General features: G+C 38.6%; 2 protein-coding genes across 17 annotated transcripts in view; one reads left to right on the top strand and one right to left on the bottom strand.

Moving 5' to 3' along the window:
* Nucleotides 1-25352, bottom strand: part of LOC129787495 (uncharacterized) — an 80733-nt gene that overhangs the window by 9964 nt on the left and 45417 nt on the right. For 12 of the 16 annotated variants that reach the window (XM_055823128.1, XM_055823125.1, XM_055823126.1 and 9 more), the window contains exons 2-6: nucleotides 14385-14715; nucleotides 9317-11092; nucleotides 8172-8838; nucleotides 6973-7651; nucleotides 967-4326 (exon numbers count right to left, since the gene is read on the bottom strand). In XM_055823128.1, coding sequence (XP_055679103.1) covers nucleotides 967-4326; nucleotides 6973-7651; nucleotides 8172-8838; nucleotides 9317-11092; nucleotides 14385-14416 — 6514 coding nt within the window. In that variant the 5' untranslated portion in view covers nucleotides 14417-14715. The remainder of the gene's footprint in view (nucleotides 1-966; nucleotides 4327-6972; nucleotides 7652-8171; nucleotides 8839-9316; nucleotides 11093-14384; nucleotides 14716-25352) is intronic. The other 4 variants (XM_055823119.1, XM_055823120.1, XM_055823118.1 and 1 more) reach the window with 3 other exon arrangements.
* On the top strand, nucleotides 18033-22022 carry LOC129792555 (uncharacterized protein K02A2.6-like). Its single transcript, XM_055831741.1, has one exon. The coding sequence runs from the start codon at nucleotides 18033-18035 to the stop codon at nucleotides 22020-22022; it is 3990 nt and encodes a 1329-aa protein (XP_055687716.1).

The following is a 25352-nucleotide window of genomic DNA, read 5'->3' on the forward strand; positions in this document are numbered from 1 at the left end:
TATAGGTAACGAATTGACGCTATTCTGTGGATGAGATTCAATTTTTACAATGAATGACCAAAGACAATAATAACAATAAATAAAAGTTTATTATTACCAACAATGTTTTCCCTATTAAAAATATATATATTCATCAGTTTAATGATTTATAATGAAAGAGTATTAAAGGTGTAAAAGTGTAAATAAATATTAAATTATTGAATGTAAATATTATTCTGATGCTTTATGAGGGAAAATATCAATATATGCAATAAATAATAATACCTACTATTTTCCTAATAATAATTTCGAAAAAGCTTCTTTTAATGCAAAAAGTTGAGAAGCTTTCCAATAAAATAATCAATATAATATTTTTAATTTATTCTCATCACCCGCATAAATTTATTTTATTAGAAACATTAATTTATTTATTTCTTGAATCTTTTGCTTTATCAACAAAGTCGTTAAAAATTCATAAATTTATTTGAAAAGTTTCGAGACTTGGAGACAATTTGCAAGGAATGTTTTTCCTACTATATGTAGCATTTAAAAAAAAACTCATGCATGCATTATAGGTAGAAAATGCAATTAGCACAAAATTGCAGGGATACTTAATAGTACAAAAAATAAAGGATCGTTGCCAGGATGGGGATAAATAAAAATAAATTTACAATGTGTCTTACCGTTTATGTCATGCGAGGAAGCGGAAGAATTTTTTTTTTGGATTAGGATTTCACATCATAAAGGTGGTGGGGGGATGAGGATAAGACAAAAATAATTAAATGGGAAAAAGAATGTACAGTGTGTCTCAGTAATGCTCTTTGCAATTCCACAAAATGGGAACTGACAGTGATCACAGAATAGTGTGCTGCTGAGTGTGAACCCCCATTTATGAGGGTAGCACTCGGTGGTGGTGGTACGATTTGGTGTTGGTGCTGATGGTTGTATTGGGCGTAAAAGTGCGACTACAACCTGACGATGTGCTACCTTGAGCGTCAGTCGCATCGGATCCACTACTCAGTTGTCCCCGTATGCCCTTCGTGTCGTTCAAAGTGCCCAAAACACCCCCGGCTGCGCCACTCGACATTGCATCCCACTGCCGAATTTTCTCACGATCAGCATCACTTGGTCGTTGCTGCAGGAAGGCACCCCGATCCTCCCTTAGAGTCTCATACACATCACCACTCTGCTCATCCACAGCCAGCTGCACGTAAACATCATTCTCATCGCAATCGGCTGGTGCAACTGCAGCAATGGCTTGCTTACTGCTTCCCTTGCGATCGGAAGCTTTCTTCCGGTAAACCTTCTTACGCAAACTCGATCGACTTTGCGTACTCGCGGCAACATTATCATTCACATACGTTACATCCCGTGTCAGCTGCCCACGGGACTTGGTGTCCTGAATGAGCCTCTTTGCATGGCATATTCTATCGAGATCATCAAGTGATCTGGCATGACGGTGCGATACCCGTCTGAGACTCTCACGCCATAGGGTGTCCTCCTCCCAGAGCTGATCACCCGCCGACACATCTGGCGATTGCAAAGGAGTCATGTTACAAAAGGTACCATCAAGTGGGTTAGAATTGCATGATGAGTCATTGTGTGTGTTATTGTTGTTAGCTTTGTGCACCCGTGAAGCATTTTCGTGCTCACCACTATTGACCCGACTATGGAATTCATTGGAATTGAGTTTGGTGGGGAAGGAACCCTCCTTGCAAATGTTCTTTTCAATCTTCCGACTCTCATGTTGCTCAACCCCAAATAGATTGCGCCTATCAATTAATTGCTCCTTCGTTGCAACATTGAGGATCTCTGCAGAAATTGATCTTCCATCTGATGTTGCTAAGCCCTGTTGTTGCTTCTCTTTCACCATCCCTCCCGATGGGGTACGCTGATGAATAGGATTGTGAATGTGAGAGATTCCTGTCTTCCTCATCACTCCAACATCCCGCTGGTTGTTTAGCTTCTGTCCCAAAGAGATATCTTGATTGGATCTTGAAACTAGGTCTGAGTAGTAATACGGTGCTGATCCATCGGAAACATTGCTATTACCTCTGCTGTGAACTGGAGATCGTCTTGTAAGATCAAAAGCTGTGCAGGTACTCTGTTGATCAACATCTGCCGAAGACAGTGTAACGCTATTGCTGAGCTCAATACTAAACTCAGTCTTCAGATCTTCAGACTCACACTTTGCATTATGAATGCTGAGATTCTTCTCTTTTAGCGGCGAAACATTTGCATCAGTTGTTACAACTGGTAATTCCTCACCTTGAGGTTTATCCTCGAGTGAGTCGTAGTACGTCCCATTTGTATTTGATAGAGCACTATCAGGTCTCAGTGGAACCTGTATAGCTGCTGATGATACCAACTGACCAATTTGGAAGGAATCACCTGCCTTTTCCAATCCTTCCTTCCTCATTGCATTGAGATTCTCATAAAAGGAATCATTCTCAGAACAAAACACTTCAGGTGGTTTGATGTAGTGAATATCACCAATTTTACTCAAACTCTCATGCATCCAATTGGTCTGTTCGTTGCTGTTGTATATGTAGGGATTATTGGTGGTTAGTTTATTTAAATACTGATCCAAGTCTGTATTAATAGCTTCTCTAAAATCATTCTCAATTGATTCAATTTCACTGAAGGAATCCTCAGACAGTGGACGACGCTTTAGTCTGCGTTCTAGTTCTAAGTCTACTGCCCCCGTTCCTGTATGTCGTAGTTCCACAGAGTCAGTCTCACTCTCGCTATTTCTCTGCCGTGGTCCACGATGGTACTTCGACGGCAAGGATGTATCGGAATTGTATAAAACATCATTACTGAAGGATGGAGATTCCAACTTAAGTTTGTTGTACAAATCATAGTCTGATGACGTGTTAGAGCCATCATCAGTGTTGCAACTGTTAACTGAGCCTGCATACATTTTCCCCTCAACATTGTATGTGCTTAGGGAAATATAATCCGGCATTGCAATATCAATTTTTTGCTTCTTTCCCCCAAATTGGTCAGGTAAACTCAAACGGCTTGTCTTATGGCCTTCAGTCTTATTCAAATGGAAATCCGAACTACTAAGTTTAGGAATCTGATCGTATGAATTGTTGAGAGTTTGCTTATCCTTGCGCTTGACTGTATCATAGTTCTCGGAAGAAAAAATCTCTTCTGTGTTTAGTTCTTCCATTGGTGGGGGTGATGTTGGAATTGGTGGTGGACTAGCTATTTCACTGTCTGAACTATCAGCACATTCAGCTAGTGATGTACTAGCTCCTAGGTAGTACGAAGCAGGTCTAAAGGTATCTGATAGACTAAATCTTGTTCTAGATTTCATTTCTATTCCATCAAAATCCTTAGATGCCTCATCATCGGCATCAGAACTATCACTCTTTAGGACATTCTGGGAAGCTTTTAGGATATCTGGAAGATCCATTCGGTTGGAGAACTTTCTCCCTTCATTTTGATACTTTTTCATTGTTGACTTCTTATTTCCCAAATCAGGTTTAGCGTCTTCTACTTCTTTTGGGCTTGATTTCAGCTGAGATAGTTCCATGTAGACAGGTTCAGGTTCTAGCTTTGAATTGCTCGTTAGGCACATTAATTCATAGTTGGATTTAACATCATCTGCTAGAATTGAATCCATATTGCCTTTAGTCATCTCAACGTAGGTATTTTCATCGGAATTATCTCCAGAGACGGAAGTTAGTGTCTTAACAATACTACTTTCTGATGCACTTGAGCTGAGGAGGGATTTTTTAGGAGTCATTGGGAGGTAGTGACCCTCACTGAAATCCTCAGTTCCTGGTATTGGATTTGTGGGTGTTTTAGGTTCATCCATTTCGGTGGTTTTTGCATCTGATGGATCAATTTCTGCCAAGAGAGCCTCATCTAGATCATCGTCTGTATACTCGAAAGCTTTATCTGTATCACTGGGACCACTCTCATCAATTTGGGAGCTTTGTTCATCTACCGTGGGGTTGGTGGGAGTTACATTTGTACTTGATGGTGCTTGATTCGTAATCATATCGGGATTCTTTTTCTCATTTTCCACAGAGCTTATGCTACCATCGGCGGCGTCATCGTGTTGACGCTTCAGTGAAAGTGATCCACCAAAGGGTGGATCAGTTCGGGTGCTAAAAAGGGTGTCAGTGACGGATTTTTGTGCATAGACAGGCGTATATGTGATGGGTGATTGACACGTATCGGCACTGAGTGGCAATATTCTACTATTATTGCAACTATTCGGCTGTGATACCGCAACCGGGGTATTTTGGACATTTTGTGACACGAGTGCAGAAGAAGAGGACAAGGTTCGAGGGGATGACGACCTTCCTGCCGGCGAAAAGTGAGCCCCATCTGGACGGATATAATATACAGAAGTTTTTGTGTCATATTTATTAACAGAGGACTTATTAGTATTTATTCTCTTCACGTTTATTTATTTCTTTTCTTGTTCCTCGGTAAGTCATTTCGTGTGTCTTATTCTCTCTCGGAAAACATTAATCACTCGTCCATTCCTATGCAAAAGGAGCCATAGTAAATTACTCAAAACGGAAACTTCATTATTTACTCCACATGAGAGGGATTTGTCTTCTTTGGCACAAAAAATGGACTTGCGATTGTATTTTCAGAGACAGAATTATTTTTTTTTTTATGTCTGTGAGAGCTTTTCAACCAAAATAACAACAACAAAAAAAGAAAGAAAAATAAACCTCATCAAGGATACAAATCCTCATGCAATTCTCAAAATCAAATCTACTCTGTAAATTCCACTAAATCCCTCAAAAAACTATTTATATATAAATACTTAAATCCCGAGGTAAAGTTCCTCCTCCACATTCTCTTTTAATGTTAATGGTGCTCCCAAGAGATGCATGGTTAGTAAATTAATGATAAAAATCACAAAAAAATCTTAATTAAAATCTGTTTTAGTGATAAGAAAAAAACACACAATTAATCATCCCCACCTCTGAAGAAAACTAATTAACAAGTTAATTGTTTTTTCCTAAATTATATTTTTGGTGTTAAAACTTTGGTGAAAGGCGGAAGGTGAGAGGATTTTCGAATTTATGTTTACGCTCGGCAGGAAGGTATTACACCGACTGATTCTCAATTTTTTTTAAAATATCAAATAGAAGTTTCTACACTCACAAAACACCTCAAGAAACATACGAAAATTCGTATGTACAGTATATTTTTTTCTTCATAAAATAAAAATCACAGAAAGGCGCTAAATTCCTCAAGTCAGAGAAAAAATTTCGCGGTTTTTTGTGGTGTGCGCTCGATGACACAGAAAGTAATATTTTTCATCAGAAATCTATTTTTTTTTCAGGGGGTCGTTCATCTGAAAAGAAGATTGTGCTGTTCTACATACACGTACATACAAATTTTCATATTTTCCAATGATGAAAAACACATATATAACAGAGAAATGCAATTTTAGGACATTAATACAAACAGATAAAATGCACAGAAACTACGCCAAAAGCTAACAGCAAAAGTATACAAAAAAAAACTATAAAAAGTTCAGAAGAATATTAAAAGTAGAAAGAATTTTTTTAATTACTATTTTGCGTGCTTTAAAGCAAAATTACCAGAAAAAACTACATAAAATACAATTCTAATGAAACTCCAATACTAATTTCTGAAGATACTACCAAGTAGAAACTTCGACAGAGCACTAAATGAACAAATACAGCGGATTTCCTACATAACGAGTACAATGGTTATTTAATTTTTATTTTTTGTGGGTAGTAAAATTCAAAGAAAATGCTCGTTGTATAGAGAATTCCGCAAAAATGACACCCAAAGTTCTTTTCTATCGGCAAAAAAATAATTTCTTAGAAACTACCACATCTCTGTGATTTGTTCGTTTTTTAAATCAATATTTAAGTAGAGGGAATAAAAAGCTCAAGATTTAATGACAAAAATCAGCTTATGGCGAAAAAAGTTTTCTCTGAAAGTGCTTTGGTAAAGTACAATATTGCTCAATCACGATGTCTTTTAAATAATACTTTAATAAAACTTCTTGAGGATAATCGTTAAACAACTAGGTCGCTTAATAGCGCCCTCTAATAAATCAAAAGTCTTGAAAGTCGTTATGTAGAGCCACATATTGCGAGAATTTTATTTACATAATTACCTATTAATTTAACATTTATTCCAATTCCACAAATAATTTGTTAATCACTTTTATAAATTCTCCTAAATCCTTAAATCTCTAAAAAAAATCATTTAACATTAATATTTTTTAATCCTTTAATAGTCTTCATTAGAATTAAAAAAAAAAAAAACAAATACATTTTAAAAATTCCATAAAAATCTCACCACATGTTCATCAAAAAATTGCAGAAAAAACGATTTAATAAATTAAAATATGTGGCCAATATGAATTATTTAATTTTAATATTTATTCAGCGCTACAACTCTTAAATAAATTTTCATTTAATTTTTATGACTAATTTTCGTTGCGGAATGCTCTAATTATTGCAAATAAAATCACATTTATTGCTGATAAATTCTACGACATGATGGAGTTTTATATTACTCGAGAAAAGTTTTAAAGGGAAAACTTGAAAAGCACCGATAGGATCATTTTTCAAATTTGAGGAAAATTACAAAACTCCGCACTATTTGCCATAAATTATTCCTTTTGGAAATTGCACTATGTATGTAGTTTGGCGGGTGTTTGAAAATTGAATGGGAAACTTTGGAGTCATTTATCACCCAACCCCTTATACGGCTCTGTAAAAGCTACACATACATCTCCCATGCTACTACACTATGCGCTCCTCAGGTATGTAGTCTCGCTTTCCCACTCGGAAGTGCAAAAATCCTCCATAAATATACAACTGGTCGATTGACAAAATAATCACAGAGAATACACACACACAAGAAACGAACAATAATAAATCACATCAGGTGCGACATTTGGTTAGCTATAGAGTGGGAAGAATGTTACGAGAGAGCATAGGGGAGGCAAGATTCTTTTTGGGGACTCACCTTCGTCATCGGATGAGTAGCTATTGTAGCCGGCATTCGTGTGTGTCTCTGAGCGACTTCTCTGGAGGCCTGAATTCATCGGGATGGGTGACTTGGACTGATTCATTGTCGATGTGGCAGACAAAGTGGCACCTTTGCGTGTTAGTGGTGACTGTAGCATTCGTTGCTTCCACTCCAGCAATCTCTTCATTGACTCTTCCCGACGACGTTCACAATCTCTCCCATTGGCCTCCTCTTCCTTTCGCGGGAGCCTTGCACTTGCCGATCTGAGGAATTGTTCTTGTTGCTGACTAATAAAGCCCTTCTGCAGCTGCTGCTGTTGCTGCTGCCTGTAGGCTCGTTGATTGTAGTCTGATTCCCGCGGTATCGTATTGGCCATATCGGCTGCAAATGGATTCCCACTGTACCTCAGCGGCATTGTGGATGGCTTTGTCTGGTACAGAGCACTCTGGCGCAATTTCTCAGCATAGCTCGCTTCGGAGTAGTAGTAGCTGTCTGGAGCACGATTGATGTCCAAGCTGGACTTTGGTCGTGGGGCTCGTGCTGGTTCAGCCTGCATCTGAGCAGCTTCTGCACTACGAGCTTCGTATTCGAGGAAATCCGCTGAATGGGGTCGTGGTATGAGGGTGGATTGAACAGGACGGGCACGCATCTGAACATGCTGAGCTGCAGTATTGGGCTGGAATGAAAATTAAATTTTTATCAAGAGTTTCATATGAATGATTCTTCATCTCCAATGGAAATATGTTGACCTAATTTTTCCTATTATAAAAGCGATAAGAACATAATTAAAAAACCACCCCTTCTCGCTTCCCCGGGTAATAATTATTTGAAAATCATTCCCAATTAATTAAAATCCATTCAAAATGTTTTCCATGTGTTTTGAAAAAACGTTCAAGTGGGGGTTTTCTATGTAAATTAAATCAGTAAATTAGGGGAGAATTTTTGAATTTTATTGAAAATATCTATTATATAGAGAGAGAATGTGGATGTTTTAGTGGAAATTTGTCAATATTGTGTGGAAATTTCGATTGATAATTTTCAATTCAGAATCTATAGGCTTTATATTATGGAATCATGTGCAATGTACATTGTGTGTTATGACTCAATTATGACTTCAAAAGGTTAATTAATGTGCTCTCAGCGATGGACTTTTTGAATGAAACCACCTCATAAATATTTTCAATATGTGAGCTTACCTCTAGATAATTTGGGGTGTACCGTCCGGGGGTGCTTTTGTTGTTCTGGTAACCAATGGGGCTCATTGGACGACGATAGCTCCCCAAGTCACCCATTGCCTGTTGCTGCAAATTGTAAATGTCTTCGTAGTCGGCGAAATTTCTTCGATCTTGTCCCGATCGGGAACGTCCGTAAGTATCGGGTGTTCGTCTCTCATTATTTGGGTAGAGAGCCTGCTGTCCGGGAATGGCACCACTCTGATGATACTTCTGCTGTGCCATCCGCAGTTGCATCTCACGCTCATTTAGCTCCCCGTACAGCTGCCTACCAGCATAGTCGTCAAATCTATGCGGAGCTCTAATGATATTCTCCCTGCCGCCATAGACATCCTCTACATTCTCACTTGGATGCACGTGCTGGCGCATAAATAGATTCTGACCGAGCTCCTGCCCATAGGCATTCTCACTCGGATATGGTGACCGAACTTGTTGTTGGGCAGCATTTGGTGATTTAGTACCCTCAAGTCGAATTTGCTGCATCCTCGATGCGAGTGCAGGATCAGGTGATTTAGCCATTTGCCGGCGTACCTCGTACAGGGAATCAGGTGATTGATGACTAAGCGGAGACTTTACATCCAATCGCCTCTGATTTGCATCCAAATGTTGACCATCAAAGCCTCCGTCGTATCTGCCAACGGAACATATTGAATTCCAAATGAACTTCCTAAAGCTCACGCATAAATTTTCAATTTATTTTCGTGAAATGTTCATTTTGGCTTAACGTTCATGCGCTCAAAATATTATACAAAAAGAGTAAAGAAAAAAATTCTCCAGAGTCCACAAACTATACCACGTATATATTTAAGTTATTCAAGAGTTTCTTCAAGAAGAATTTTAGTTTAGAGATACCTACCCCTAACTAAATAATGAAATTCTTGGTAAAAGTTTCTGATGGAAACTCTGTAAAATATTCCAAGCAATCTTTTAGTGTGATTTCATTATGATTTTGCATTATGCTTTTACTATTTGGTTATGAAAATATTTAAAGATTTTTCAATTAAAGCAAAAATTATATTAAAAACATTTTTTTACGAAAGAAAAGTTTATAAATTTTACCACAAAAAATTCTTAAAAAGTAAAAATTTTGAGGAAGCATAAATTCTTACCTTTCAACCGAATGTTCAGGACTTGGTGATGAATATCCACCATCATTGGCTCTCTTCGGTTTGGGCGGTGCATTAGCGTACAGAGGTTGCGGTCCACCACCCGTTGCACTTCCACCTGCACTACTTCCACCACCAATGCCATCAGATGCAGGTGTGAGAGGGCCATGCCCAGTTCCAGGTATTCCAATCTTACTCTGCTGACTCTGATACGTATGAATCCCTGAGTCACTGTTCTCACCACTTGGATTTTGCGATGAAGACATACTGGGCTGTGGCGTCTGATCTGACTCACTGCTGCACTGCATCATTGTAGCAGCTGTAAGAGCTCTCACCCACTGCCCCATAGACTCAGCTGTCTCAGCTGCTAACCAGTACGTGCGCATGTTGACGTGCTCACACTTGAAGGCGTACTTCCGGTAGATTTTATCCTCAGGTGAGCACGCACCCACACGATATGATGGCAAAAGGATTGATCCAAGAAGTTTCTCCTCTTCAGGGCCCTTGTAGTAGAATAGGCAGTAATCTGAGAGAACAAACCAACGCTTTCGCCACACTTTCAGTCCATCAGATCCCTGTTTGTAGAGCCATCCTGACAATGTTACCGGAGACGATGCTGGACGCTTCGTTACGGGAGATTTCAGCGCTATCGGTGTTCCTCCGCTCTTTTTCCTATCCAGAGGAGCATGGGAGGGTGATGGAGTCTTCTCAACATTTTGCTGCTGCTGCTGCTTCGCTTTGGGCACCTGCCCGGAGATCTGTGTCTGACAAGCCTGATTCATAACAGAACCAGGATTATTTTGCTGAATTATTATCTGATCCTGTGGACTCTTCTGCTGTTGCAGCTTATTTTGGATCATCTGTTGCTGTATGAGTTGATTTTGCTGGTAAATCGCCTGACTCTGAGCTTTGTGGTTCTGCAGCAAGGCCGCATTGGTAAGACCTGTAAAGTAGTCTGCTGGCATTGGTACAGACTCTTTGCTTTGCATTAGCAACCAATCGTCATTACCTGATTGCGGTGAGAGTTGATTAGCGGGTGCTTGCGTTGTACCATAATGCGAATCCGGGGGTAGTTTACCCGTTCGATCAGGCTGGTACTGATTTGTCAGGTTTAGACTCGATGGCGGGGCACTCCGATGCATACTCTGTGCCTGCGATTGTGGCTGAACTTGAACGGGGATTTGATTCAGGGAGGTCTGACTCTGGAGATGGTAGTGCGGAACAGGTGGGTTGAGCTGCTGACGAAGTGCAAAAGTCCGCTGCTGCTGAATCAGTGCATCACTCTGGGTTTGCAGTTGTGCTTGAAGTTTAGCTTGCTGCAGTTGTTGGTATTGCTGCTGCAGCTGTGTCGATGGGTTTATGTGCTGATGCGATGATGCATAGTGCTGCCGCAGTGGAGCCTGATGGTACAGCCGCTCTCGCGTGTTGTTCTGATACAACTGCTCCCCGTGGTAGTGATTGAGATGCTGCGACGGGGTTTGGGGCTGCGTGAAGCCCGTCCCACCGTACTGTGCCCCAGGACCGATGGGTTTAACGTGCAAATGGGGTTGCTGGTGGGAGGTCATGTTGATTTGGGCAAAATTTGATGATAAACTCTGGTACTGCGGATGATTCTGGAAGACTGGTGAATGCTGTGGCCGATAATCCGTAGTTGTGTGATACGATGGTGCCTTTGTTTGAGGCATTGGCTGTGATGCCATGTGCGTATTGCCCTGCTGTAGTTGCTGCAGCTTCTTACTCTCCATTGTGGCGGTGGTGAAGAGTGGCGGAGGGTCCAGCCTACAAAGAAAACAAAAAGAAAATGTTGTTACAAAAAGCTCTTAAAGCTCTCAAAAATAGTACCTACGTAAAGAATATGATATACCACACAAATAAAGCAAAATTCAAACTTAATCTCCCTTCTAAGAGCATTCTTATACGTTTAAGAATTCACCTCAAGATTTATGCTTCATAAGAATCAGAAAATCCATAGCGATTTATGCTAGTAAATAATATTTCAAAGCAAAAAAACATTTTAAAGAGAAATTTTCAATTCATATCGCGTGGAGTTTTTCTTGCTTCTTATACAAAAAAAAAAGAAGAACTTTGTGACTTTCTTCCCTCTAAGTTGCTTCATTGAGAAACCAAGCAATGATTTTAACAAAATTTTCATCACCTTCAGCTTGTGAGCAATTTGCGTGACAACGCACGACAAAGGAAATAAATTTGAGCGACACTTTCAAACGTGGGAGAGAAAGAAAAAAAACAGAAGTGGCTGGTAGATATAGTAGAAAGATAGTTCAGTGTTGTAATTCAATGTGAAAATTCTCCCGTATAGTAGAAAATGGGTAATTCCCACGACCTACACATTCGATGATTCCACCGCGTTATTGCAATTCTTGTGTTGTCTCCGCGAACGTGTTATGCAATTGAACATTGCGCACCGTGCCTTCATACCCTTTTATTTATATAGGTACGTACTTTTATTAATAAAACATAATTTTACTACATGAGGCGTTCTATATATTTTCCCGTGTTTGTGCTTTGGAGCATCTTCTTGTATTGTTTTGTTGTAAAAAAAAGAAACGCGCGCGGTAGGTGAAAAAGGCCAATAGAGCTGTGTGTTTTTCTTCCATATTGGTACTTGATGGTGAATTGCGTGAAATGACGATGGTTTTTGCAAAAAAAGAGGTGCGCTTGGGTAAAAGATGCTGACTGAGAGCAAAGAGGTCGAAGAACTAAATACTCGCCGTGTTTTTGCGTCTCTTGCATCTCGTTTTTCGCCGCAGCATCCTCTCGCATGGGTTTATATTATGTATGGCGAAAAGAAATGGGATTTATACCCCTAGGGCTTGAATTTAATGAGACTCAATGATCACAAGAATTACGTGCAATTGTTTTCCACGCTATATACAACAACCTTTTTCCCTTACAACGAAACTTTGCGCGCGCTTTTTTTTCTACACAAACACACAACTGCGCCACCATCTTTCCTTTGGTACTACTCCTCATCACTCTTGGGGGCATAAATTAAAATTAAATAAGTTTGAAACTAGTTTTATATACATATATGAAATTATTTCCACGCGCATCAAACCATTAGCAGGTTTCTCTTTCATTTTATTGACTCTCCTCAACTTCTTGTACACCACAACCATCTCTCGCATTGGGCACTGTCTCCACGTTGATGATTCAAAAGCATCTTTTCCTGCATTCATGATGAAATTTATCCCCTCGTCTCTCTTGAAAATTATAAATGTATTAACCGTGGAGAGAGAGATAAGATACTACGGCAGTACTATTTCATTATGCATTCACTTTAGGCTCTTTGGCGGGTTCGCACCCGTCTTTAAATCAGATTCTTGATTAGAACGGAAGCTTATCTGCATCAAAATTTTATTCAAAGTCAATTTAACAGTGCTCGAGGGCTTTAACTTCAACGGAAATTCATTGAACTCGTGTGGCTTTAATCCATGATTTTTTTTTCTTCAATAAATTTTGATGATTAGAAAGAAATAGAATATCGTTCAAAATCCTTCTGAGTAATTCTTACAAAATTGTCAAGAATCTGACTTCTCAAAATACTCTACAAATCTTTTAAGTTTAAAATTAAACAACTGGGAATTTTATAAATCTAATGCCAAACTGTTTCACCTGAGTCTTCTTCGTTTACCTTGTGATGGATTCTTCTCTCAAATCAGATCAACATCCAACCATTTCCTTGAGATTTTAATTACTTAAGGACAAATTGTGTTTGTTTTTCATCCATCACACTTCATTTAGGGCTAATGAATTTCACGTCTCTCTATCCATAATTGGTCTGGCATTTTGCAATGAGATTTTACAAAAGTACATATATTGCACAACCCTCCTGAAGAGCGTGAAGGTAATTTTAGAAAAGCAAAAAACCATCAATCTGACCATTTTCATGGGATAAAATTTAATTAAATTGCATTTTTCCGCTTGATATACTCGCAGGAAAGTAATCTGTATGCGACAGGTTCAATTAACAAATTTTTCTCGTGATTTTACTCTTCTTCCTGAAAGACATCGATCCCTCCCCCATACCGATGAAATAGAAGAGAACTGATGTTCCTGGCATGGCAATTGATTCATGGCATTTTTCAGGGAGCGAACTCTCCACCACCATTTCAACATTGATTGTCTCTGCACAGTGAGTGGTAGTTGAATTGCTACCATCGACGTCAGAGTGGTTGTTTACTCCGGAAATTGCATAATTGCCCCAGTCTTGTTTTTTATGTTGCACCTCTTCATCTGTAATTTGCATAGCACTGCTAATGGGGATGCTAATGATTTTCCAACGCGGGAAATCGATACTTAAAGTTGGGCGTTGTACAACAAAAAATATTTATAAAATGATCAGCACGGAAATTGGAATTTTTCTAATAAAAAAAAAAATTAATAATCTCCACTAAATTATGGTGTGTTATCCAGGAGTAAAAAACTCAACGCAAATGAAAGTGAATTGATAGTTTAAAAACGAATGTTTTTTTTCCTGCAAAGCTATATGCGAACAAATTACTCCACGATAGAAATGAGAAAGTTTTGTAGAGCAAGTTTTTTGTTGTTGATGATGCTTATTTCTAAGCAAGACTTCTTTGGAGAATTTATGGGGAGATACGAACGAAATGGGCAGAAAAAAAGTCCAATGAAAGCCAAACCAAAAAAATATGCAAATTCGCAAGTCGGGAGAATCCAAAAAAAATATGTATAATAACGAGATGGACATAAAAACAACAAGATGAGGAAATGAGCAATTTATCACCAAGAAAATGTGCTTTTGGGTGAAATTTTCATGAGAAAGTGATAAGAAAATCCACACACACAAATATAGATATTACACAAAGAATAAATTTAAGTTTATCAAATTAAAATAAAGATTACTTTGCATGATTGCAAATGCATTAAAAAAAACGAGCCTTAAGTGGGTCTATTTATGTGTACATACATTGTAAGAAAATATACATACATCAGTGCTGGAGCCAAATTCACCGTAATCCAACTCAATAGAAAATGAACAGCAAACAAACCATGCTTCATACACAAAACATTTCTTGTAACACTCTCTTACCAATCCCACAATTGCCAGAGACACGTGAACATGTTGTCAGGTGGACTGTGCTGCTGTTCCTCACTTGTCTTCAAGAAATCGTGATTTTCGCGCCTCTCACTGTCCGCAGCCACTCACTTCAGGTGAGTGAAAACACCTCAGAAGTAATTTCACTAAATACCCTCCTCCACCCACCTAAGTCCCTGCTGACGACAAAGCGAGCTGTACCACTGCGTGATGCATCGGTGTTCGTCTTTGCATCCAAATTGACACATTTACCAATTTAAATAGCACTCTTTGGGCATCTTAGACAATAATTTCGTGTATATATCTCCTTTGCTGGCGGAGAGTCCTGTTTGCCAAACACATAGGGAAACAAGAAATAGCAATAGAGCAAAGGAAGCACGTACAGCTGTAGCAATAAATGTCTCTCACCACCCCCACCGTGCAAAGGGTATAATATTGATGCCTACGCGAGATTAAATCCACCCCCGAATCGAATAAAACTTTTACCCCGAAGACAATTATCCAACTTTAATTTGTTTAGCGGTCCCGAAGAGTCGACAAATTCATCCGGATTAATAGGCACATCCTTCTCTCCTCAAACCTTGCGCCTCAAACAACATGGAAGCTTTTATCACAAGGATCTCTATAACCAACCCCCATCTATCTCCCATAGCTCTGTGGTTTTTGCTTTGTAAGAGAATTTCTTTTGTAAAGAGAAGAATCCTAAAACATCAAAAAACTTGCGACAGCACTTGTGGGGACAACAACAAAATTAACTCAATCTAAATGGATTTAATTTGTACAAGTTAATTGGAAAAAAAAAGTTTGGATAATTTCTTTTTAAAGACTTTCAAAGGGAAATGTCGTGGAAAATAGATTTTCCCCAGTTAAATTTTCTCCATCATTCATACAATAATTCAGAAAGCTAGCTTCAGAAATCAAAGGTAATTGAGGATGTAAAGTTGCTGTGTTTTTTCCAGGTATTCAGCTAGAAAAAAGCTCTTGTGTATTTGACGTCTTTTATGGATATGAAAGTTCAAAGAAAATGCTTTCTAAAAGCTGCAAAAAAGCAATCAAGTTAATTTACATTAAACTGCAAATGCATCATGGATCGATGATTTAATTTCCAGATTGAGAACTTTTCACATTTTTCTTCCATCTAATTAAAAAAGTCAATCATAACGCGTCCAGTTATAAGAGTTGGTGTCCCACAACGTGTAGAAGTTTGTTAATGCGTTGTAATTTAATTTGTGAGTAAGTATTAGAAGGCAAAGTTGATTTTTTGTGAAATTCAGTAATTTGATGGATAAAAATGGTCATATCTCTGGTTCTATAACACCTACAGAAATTTCTTGACTAGTTTTGGAAAGGTATTAAAACAAGCTATAAATTGAGATAAATTTCAATAATTTTCAAGGTCACCTCCAGAACACAAAATGGCGACTTTTTGTTTCACAATTTTTTTTTTGGCATTTTTCGTCTTGAAGAAATCGTTTTAGAAGTTTATGATGTTGTAGAAAGTTGTAGAGTTTTGCAAAACCTTTAATTTGATACCAAGTTCAGAAAAATCGGACAAGCCGTTCAAGAGATATGGCGATTAGAACTTTTCAAATTCAAGAATTTTTCAAATGGCTATATCTTCTAAACGGCGACATAGATTTTCTTCATTTTTGGACTGGTGCAAGATTATTAGTCCTGCTACAACATATCAAAATTTAAAAGATTTGCCTAATGGGGATTCGGAGATATTGCCCCTTAAATTTAGGCAATTTTTGTTTTTGATTTTAGTGCCTCTTGCGAATGTTTTTGGAACTTGGAATGTTTTATACAGTTGTAGGACTTCTTGAAACCTTTCATTTGATACCAAGATGATTAAAATTGGTCAAGCCGTTCTTGAGATATATCGAAAAAACACTTTTTACTTTAGGCCGCCATATTTGCTAAACCACTTGACCGATTTTCAAGTATGAGTTATCGATGAAAACGTCTCACTGAGCTCTACAACATACTAAAATTTCAGACCTCTAGCTCTAAGGGAAGTGGTTGACGCTATTTCAAAATGGCGGACGGCGGCCATCTTGGATTTTGAAAATACGAAAAAATGAAAATTTACACCCACATTTCTATAGAAAACTTCAAACCGGAAGTTTCTATCTGTTACCGTTCTTCAGCTATAAGGCAAAATGTGGAGTCCGGGCCGGCAGGCCGGACGGCGGGCCGGACGGCAGGCCGGACGGCCGGATCAAAAATTTTCCACCACCATTTTCGTAATGTGGGATGTCTAAAACGTGCTCATACCAAGTTTGAGCCCGATCTGAGGTGGTCGGTTTTTCCGACGATTACAATACTTGGTGTTGGCCACGAAGTGGAACACCAACTAATTGCATAGTTTGATATTTTTAGAGAATTATTTAAAGAATTTGAATAAAGAATTTCATTCTTTATGTAGGTCACAAAATTCTTGTTCTGCGGAAGATGATTTAATATTTCAATGAAATATGTAAAGCTTTTCAGCAAAGTTGGGAAAACTAATTAAAAATGTGTTGAAATAGTGAAAAGTTTAAAATTAGTTCTGCCAAATTTAACATGATTATGTGGCAAGCTATAGAATATTCATGGGATTGAAAGGGATAATTTGAAAACGATTCTGTATATGGGATAGAGGGGTTTATTCAAAGTTTCTGGACAAATCATTGCAGCTAAATTTTTCATCGAGAGTCAATCAACTCCTGAAACTCCTGAACTGTCGTTAAATCAATAAATAAATCAGAATCTGAAAGAAATTACGTTAATTTTTCCAACATTTTCAATTTAATAAAAATTGATTTTTCTATACCTAAAAATAGCTAAGTTTGCAAAGTTTTGCTCTTAGAATGATTGATTTTCTATCTTGATGTATTTTATTGAAAGTAAAAAATGCTATTACACCTGAAATATCCCATCTACAGACATCTCTGACTACCACCATTAAATTTGAGCATCGAAAAACCATTTTCAGTGAACGAAAAAAAAATTCCTTGATATCCTGGGAAGAGCAATTCTCCCGTGGCTCGATACCATGGTATTTCCGATATCATCCTGGTGATGTGATGAATTTGATTTATTATACGTGGGTGCTGAAAATAACCACCCACCAGCAGGAAGTTCTAGCTGTGATTTCCATATCCTTTTTATATGCGTTACTGTAACCACTAAATATTGCTGCGGTGGGTTATCATGAAGTCAGATTGTTTCGTGGGAATTTTATTTGAGCATAAAAGAGGGGCTCTACCGCCATAAAGTTGCCCATTTAGTATGGTTATTTTCCCCTTAGTCAAAGAACACCATGGTGGGTGTATGTGTGTTGAGCTGGTATGACTAAATATAGGAAGTAAAAATATGCTACAAGAGTGAATCTATTGATTATTAATAGTTGACCATAATTCTCTGTTAATTGCATGTGATTCCCCTGATGGAACATATTGCTCAGTATGGTTCCCGTCCCGAGTGCGTAAATCAATCAATCTTTCCCATAGAAGAGATTCTTCCATATCTGACCTGTCATGTAAATGTAAAATGACAAACCCCTTGGGTTAAGACTTGGAGAAATAAATCGTTTTTTGAAGTTCGTGATTCTACATGGTGTCAGAAAATCCCTAGTATTATAGTATTCCAAGTTTGATTATGGAAAATCAACGAGTAGAAGGAAGAGCAGCTCAAGGAGCTATCGGGGGCGTTGAAGATAGCGGAAAAAAGATTATGGTAAAGCAGCCTCCGCCCATTGAATTGGGAAATGACAATCGAGAAACGTGGCTGGCATGGGAGAATCTTTTCGACTGGTATGCTGAAGCCATTGAGTTGGATCAAGCACCTGGAAGACGCCAAGTTGCTGTGCTCATGACATGCTTGGGATCTCAGGTACGAGAGATCTTCCAAACGTTTGGACTAAGTGAGACAGAAAGGCATAACCTCACTTTGGTGAAGTCAAGGTTCCGGGAACATTTCGCTCCTAGCGAAAGTGAAGTCTATGAGTCGTTCCGCTTCAACAATCTGAATCAGGGAGAAGATGAGTCTATTGAGGAGTTTGTGACCAAGGTGAAAGCTCAAGCAGATAAGTGTGCATTCCCTGTTGATGCAAAAGAACGTCTTATACGGGATAGAATAATTCATGGTTTGAATTCGGTTGAGACAAGACAAGAGATTCTCCGGAAGAAAAATTTGAGGCTCGCACAGACAATATCGATTTGCAAGAGCTATGAGGAAGCCGCAAAACATGCGAAGATGATAGCCACCACCGCGGTAAAGCCAGAGAAAAATGAAGTGTTTGAAGTGAAAAAGGAGTCAGAGAAGCAGAATAAATCAGAAAAAGTGTTTGATTGCAATCGCTGTGGCACCAAGCATGTGGCTCGGAAGTGTCCCGCATATGGGAAGAAATGCAACAAATGTGGCACTGTTGGGCATTTTGCCGTGAAGTGCAAGAAATCAAACAAGAAGGTGAGGAAGATTGATCGCGATACAGACGGTTCCGAGAGCGATTCGGAAGACGAAGATGTACATGAGCTACGAGTTCACAGCTTGAATTGCAATGAAAAGGACCAATGGAACTGTACCATCTCAGCGAACAAGAAGAAATTCATGGTCAACATAGATACTGGCGCGCAGTGCAACGTCATCACAGAGAAAGTCCTGAAGAAGATCAGCAAAGATGCCGAGATTGTTCCGTCAAGAGTGAAACGTTTGGTTGCCTACAACGGAGGGCGGATCAATGTTATCGGAAAAACCCTATTGCATTGTGTCATCCGCAAAAAGCAGATCCCCCTTTGGTTCAATGTCATCTCAGGAGATAGGAACACAGTGATGGACGGGAAATCTGCGGTTAAAGCAGGTTTGATCGCGAAGATAAATAACATTGAATTGTGTGAGGAAATTTTTGCTGGTCTCGGTGAGCTGAAAGACTACGTGTACGATGCAGAGTTGATCGACAAACCACAATTCGTCGTGCATGCGGCGAGATCAATCCCGTATGCATTGAAAGATGACGTCAAAAAGGAGCTCGATAAGATGCATTCTCTGGGTGTCATCGAGCCGTGTCACGAGGCTACTGATGCAGTATCCCCCATGGTAGTCGTCAGGCGTAAAGGCAAGTTAAGAATATGTATTGATTTGACAGATGTAAATCCAAACATTAAGAGGCGACACTATCCTCTTGTAGGTATTGATCAGGTTGCGGCTAGGGTGGCGGGCAGTCGAAGATTCACCATTTTGGACTGTAAGAAAGGATTCTGGCAAGTCGTCCTGTCCCCAAAGACGTCAAAACTTTGCACTTTCGCTACTCCGTGGGGACGCTATTCATACAAACGACTTCCATTTGGGTTGGTGTCAGCACCTGAAATTTTCCAGCGAATTATGTCCGATCTGTTTTCCGGGATGGACGGTGTGGAAGTCTCGATGGACGATATCCTCATACATGCAGATTGCGAAGAAAAACTTAAAAGTCTCACGGAAAAAGTGGTGAAAATTCTTCAGGAAAGGGGCCTGAGACTAAACAAAGACAAGTGCATTTTTAACAAGTCATCGGTCACATTTTTGGGGCACAAACTTTGTGGTGAGGGGTTGGTTATTGATGAGACAAAAATTGAAGCAATTGATAAGTTGAAACGCCCAGGTGATAGAAAAGCACTTGAGAGATTCTTGGGCATGGTGAATTACGTTGGAAAATTTATCCCGAATTTGTCCGACAAAACCGCACCTCTTCGGTTACTGCTCAAGAAAGAGGCCGTGTGGGAATGGACTCCAATACAGGAACGGGCATTTGTGCAGCTCAAAGCTTGTCTAAAGAGTACACCAGTTTTGGCTTTTTATGACGTCACAAAGCCTGTTACTCTTTCAGTTGACAGTTCATCACAAGCTTTTGGAGCTGTGTTGCTACAAGAAGGACGACCCATAGCCTATGCGACAAAAGCTCTCACGGACAACGAGAAGAATTGGCCCCAGATAGAAAAAGAAGCAGGCGCGATTAGGTTCGGATTTAGAAAATTCCACGATTATATCTGGGGAAAGGAAGTTCTTGTTGAGACAGATCATAAGCCCCTTGAGTCAATTTTTCGAAAACCACTGACAAATGCACCCCCACGCTTGCGAAAAATCCTCCACGAGGTGAAAGCCTATGATATGAAGGTCAAGTACGTGAAGGGTACTAATATCCCAGTTGCCGATACTCTCAGTAGGGACTGTAACAGTGACTCTTATGACGAAGATGGGGATGACCTGGAAATTCATTCCATAACATGCTTGACAGAAGAAGCCCTTACCAGATATCAACTCGCCACTGCCAACGATCCTGTCTTGAGGGTTTTGATAAAATACATCCTCAGTGGTTGGCCTGACAATATTGAGGAAGTCCCAAAGGCCATTAGAAATTGCTTCACCTTTCGCGATGAATTGTCATTCTTAGATGGACTGGTTTTCAAGGGTGACAGAGTGTACGTACCTCAGGAAGAAAGGTCACGAGTTTTGAAAGACATTCATCATGGCCACTATGGCATCCAAACTTCTTTAAGGCGAGCCCGAGAGTTTCTTTTCTGGCCCGGAATGGTAGCAAATATCACACAGCTCATTGAGGAATGCAAAACGTGCGAGAAATATCAAAGGTCAAATCAGAAAGAATGTGTCTTTATGAAGCGTGTGCCAGAATTGCCTTTTGAGATGATTGCCACGGATTTGTTCACGTACAAAGGAAAGGAGTACATTCTGCTCGTAGATTCATATAGCGGTTATTTTGACTTTAAGGAGTTGAGGAAAACGACGAGCAGTTCAGTCATTAAATTTTTGAAGGATAAATTTTCCGAGCACGGAATTCCCCTTGAAGTTCACAGCGATGGTGGGCCGCAGTATTCTAGTAGTGAGTTCAAAAAATTTGCTCGGGAATGGAATTTCGTGCATCGAACATCTAGCCCATACTTCGCACGTTCCAATGGTCTAGCTGAACGCTACGTCCAAACTGCAAAGAGGTTGTTGAAGAAATGCACAGAGGATAAACAGGACATTAAAATGGCACTCCTGTTGGCTCGCAACACTCCGGGACTTGAGCTAAGATCTCCAGCAGAAAGGCTATTCAACAGGAAAACCCGCAATCCTCTCTGTGTTAATAAGAATTTGCTTGCCCCTCGAGTCATCAAGGGCAACTCTGAGCAACTGAAAGAAGCACGAGAGGAACAGAAGCGCCATGCGGACAAGGGTGCCAGATTATATGAAAAATTGGCAATCGGAGAACGAGTGAGAGTGCAAGAACGAGACAAGACGTGGTCGACGGGTACAGTGTCTGAGCAGCGGTCGGATCGCTCTTACGCTGTTGAAATGGACGACGGAAGGACAGTGTGGAGAAACCGACATTTCATTCATCCTACGAAAGTCCAGACTCCCATAATGCCCCCTTGCCTACCTCGATCAATGCCTACAATGGATATCTGCAATGAGGACATTCTTATGGATTCAAACGATACTCTGAACAATACAATTCCTTCGCAGGAAACAACGCCTGAAGTACATTCACCATCTGCTCCACCAAGTCAACCACAAACTGTAGCAGCTGCAACTGAAGGAAGTTCGTCGTTCTATACGACCCGATCAGGTCGTATCAGCCGACCACCAGACAGATTGAATTATCATAACTAAATGTGTTATTATTTCTTTTCATATTACTCATTTCTTGAACTGTAAACTTACTATGAATTATCTCATTTGAAATATTAAAAAAGGGAGATGTCATGTAAATGTAAAATGACAAACCCCTTGGGTTAAGACTTGGAGAAATAAATCGTTTTTTGAAGTTCGTGATTCTACATGACCCACATCCGAAAGGTATACACACACGTAGAGCTGAATGAATGAATTTCCAGCAACCGGAAGGGAAAACCTACGGTGTGGGTGAAATGGGCGGTGTAGAATAATTAAATAGCAAAGCACTAGGACCCAATTTTCATTGAGGAGAATAAATTTTTCCCGTGAACACTATAAATTCTCATTCGCTTTTTGGCAACTTTCCCAATTTTCGTCCAACCATTAAAACGTGCATAAGTTCACGATTTCATTCCTCTTATCACTCTCATAGTTTTTCTTTCTTTCACGCTTGAATGGTTTTCGATAGAAATAATATTTTGAATGTGATTTATGGCGCAATGGGAAAAATGAAAATTGGCATCCCACACATTGAAAATTATCTCTTTGTTTTGAATAAATTTAATAGATTGAAATCTAATAATTTTCCAATAATAAATTCATCAATATTTAAAAATATTTTCAATATTTGAAAAGAGAAAATCCATTTTAATTATTCATAAATTTATTTTGTCAGGTATAATTATTGAAAATCACAGATAAAATAAGCTTAAAAGCTCTATTTCGGCAAGAGTTTTCATAAAATTTAAAAGAGGAAAGGGAAATGTTGCGATATAAATATCGCTATTCTATAATATATTTCGCAAAAGGATATATAAAAACAAAAATGATGGTGGAATCGTAAAATTTAATATGCCTCCCTTTTAGCATAAAGCTCACAGAGTATGTAGGTAAAAAAAAAAAAAGCTCGGATGTACCCGCTGAAAAGGGATGCATATACAAAGTGAAAGGGTTTGATTATATTCTCTCATCGTAGGGATATTTTATTCATTTTCACATCATCAGTAAGCTTCAAAATCTCTCAAATATTGTCACAGGAGCTCTCCCATATGACCCGAAAGGGTATACCATTGGATTTAGCTTGATAAATCCACCAGAAGGTCCACCTCATACGATTGAGGCATTGAGAAATTTAATCCCTTAATTAAAACTGTGTCAACTCTCCATGTCCATGTCGCTATTATCAGTCAATGAGTGGAAATCTTTCCAAAAAGCTTTGAAAGGCAGGAAGACCAAACAACATATATATTATTTCAATGTTTGACACCTTTGCTACACCTCTCTCTCTAATTATGCTACAAATTTTGTAGATTTTAAAATTCACGTGCCTGCCAATTTATTTAGCCATAATGACACTAATGGTTAGAGAGCGGAAGTTCCATAGATTTTCGTTCAACACGTTCAGCATTAAAATCAACTTTTTTTGTTGTTAGCTCACCCCAACAAAAAAAAACTCTCCTAATGGCAAGAGCTATTTAGCTTGAGGAAGAAAATGGTTAGAGATGGAGAATTTGACGATGTGAGACACATTTGTGACTCAAACAGAGATTATCGTGAGTTTTGCACCATGTTTCTGGGACACTTTTTTCCTCAACATAGATTGGCATTTCACCTCAATGTTTCCCGGTGAAGTTGTCTCTGAAAATGGCAAGAAGTTAGGAAACTTTCCACCAACAATGACTACGGAGTTTCAGTAGAGTGACAAATTTATGGATTTAACGTGAATTTACCTGGAAATATAGCACTGCTGACTTACTCTACGAAAGGATTACGAAGCTTTTATTCAAATGAAATCTTTTTATTCAGATATTTTGACAATAATATTGTGCTAGCGGTCATAGTTTTTCCACAATCCATTTAAATCTCTTTAGTATCTACTTTATACCTATTCTATGAAATTTGAAAAGTTTCTTGAAAACTTTTAAGAAAATGGATCAAAGCATATTCTAGAGCTTGCATAGAGCTTTTTTTAAATCTATATTTAAATTTTAATAAAATGTCCATTTGTCGCTAACAAATTCTTCTTCGAAAGTTATTTAAGATCTTAATTATATTTTTGGCGAATTTATATTATCTATAAAATAAATAATTAAATAAATTGCAAAATGGAACTTTCATTTAAATCCGTGGGAATTAAAATCTGTCGAAATTCCTCGTGAAATTTACAATAGTGCTGTGAAAATGGATTGTTGGTGATGAAAATTTGGAGAGAATCTATCTTATTATCCTTTTCCTCTTCTCTTAATCCTTTCGAGAAGGGAGGGTTGGCAGTAAAATTCGACATTTTATGCAGTTGCTTAAATTTTCCCACTCGAAACATACAAAACAATTCAATTTAAATGTATATGATGGTGGTAAGGAAGAATATATATCTTCAATTTAATCGCAGCTTGGAACGTCCCAAGTCAGTGTTTCTCCACCCCTCCCCCCTCCCCCAAAAGCGACCAAATGAGAAAATCCACTTCTTGTGCATTTGCATTTAGCTTTCGTGACATTAATTCCTCAAGGGAGTGTCTCAAGGGTGGCAAAACTACGGCAGATTATCCAACTTGTCTCTGCATTTATGCATTTGCATTTTGCAATTTCCCTCAAATTGTCGCGGGAAAGGTATATAATACTGTGCACCCAAAATGAACGGGTTAAAGTGCCAAAGAGAGAGAAAATCTCGCATGTAAATATCACGCTGTGTGAGTGCGTGAAGGAGATTAGTAATTAAGGGGCACACCTATGTAGTGTTCCAATTGTAAATGTGTGCCCACTAAAAATCAATAATATAGTCATAATAATACCTTTTGGAGCTCAATTTAAATTCATTGGCTCTTCTCTCCCTGCTTTCCTCATTCTCATGCGTCGTTTTTCGTCAAATAAACACGATCGTATTAAATATTTTATCGTTTGAGGAGACACACATGGAAATTGGAACAATTTATTTGTCCTCAACAATGGCACTTCAGAGGTATATTTTCAAGTGAGAAGAAGGAGTGGTATGTGACTAACATTGGTGTTAATATGACAACAGAGTTGATGAATAATTTAGAAAAGATTTTGATTTTTTAATCAAATTATTTGGGCTTTTGTGGTCTATGGAAATAGATTTTTTTCTATTACTTTATTGTTCAGGTACCTCGTAAATCTCTAGCAAAATTCAGTATTAAAAAAAACTAATAAATTAACGATATTAATTTACCCGTAAGAGGGCGTAGAACCTTGTAGAGCCACCTAGCTGCGAAATTTTTTTTAAATAAAAAATTAACAGAAAATTCTTATTTTACCAGAAACATTTTTCATCAAATCTTAACACCTTTCAACTCAACATCATCTCTCTAT

The sequence above is a fragment of the Lutzomyia longipalpis genome, chromosome 1, assembly GCF_024334085.1.
Source record: "Lutzomyia longipalpis isolate SR_M1_2022 chromosome 1, ASM2433408v1".
In the NCBI taxonomy this organism is placed as follows: Eukaryota; Metazoa; Arthropoda; class Insecta; order Diptera; family Psychodidae; genus Lutzomyia; species Lutzomyia longipalpis.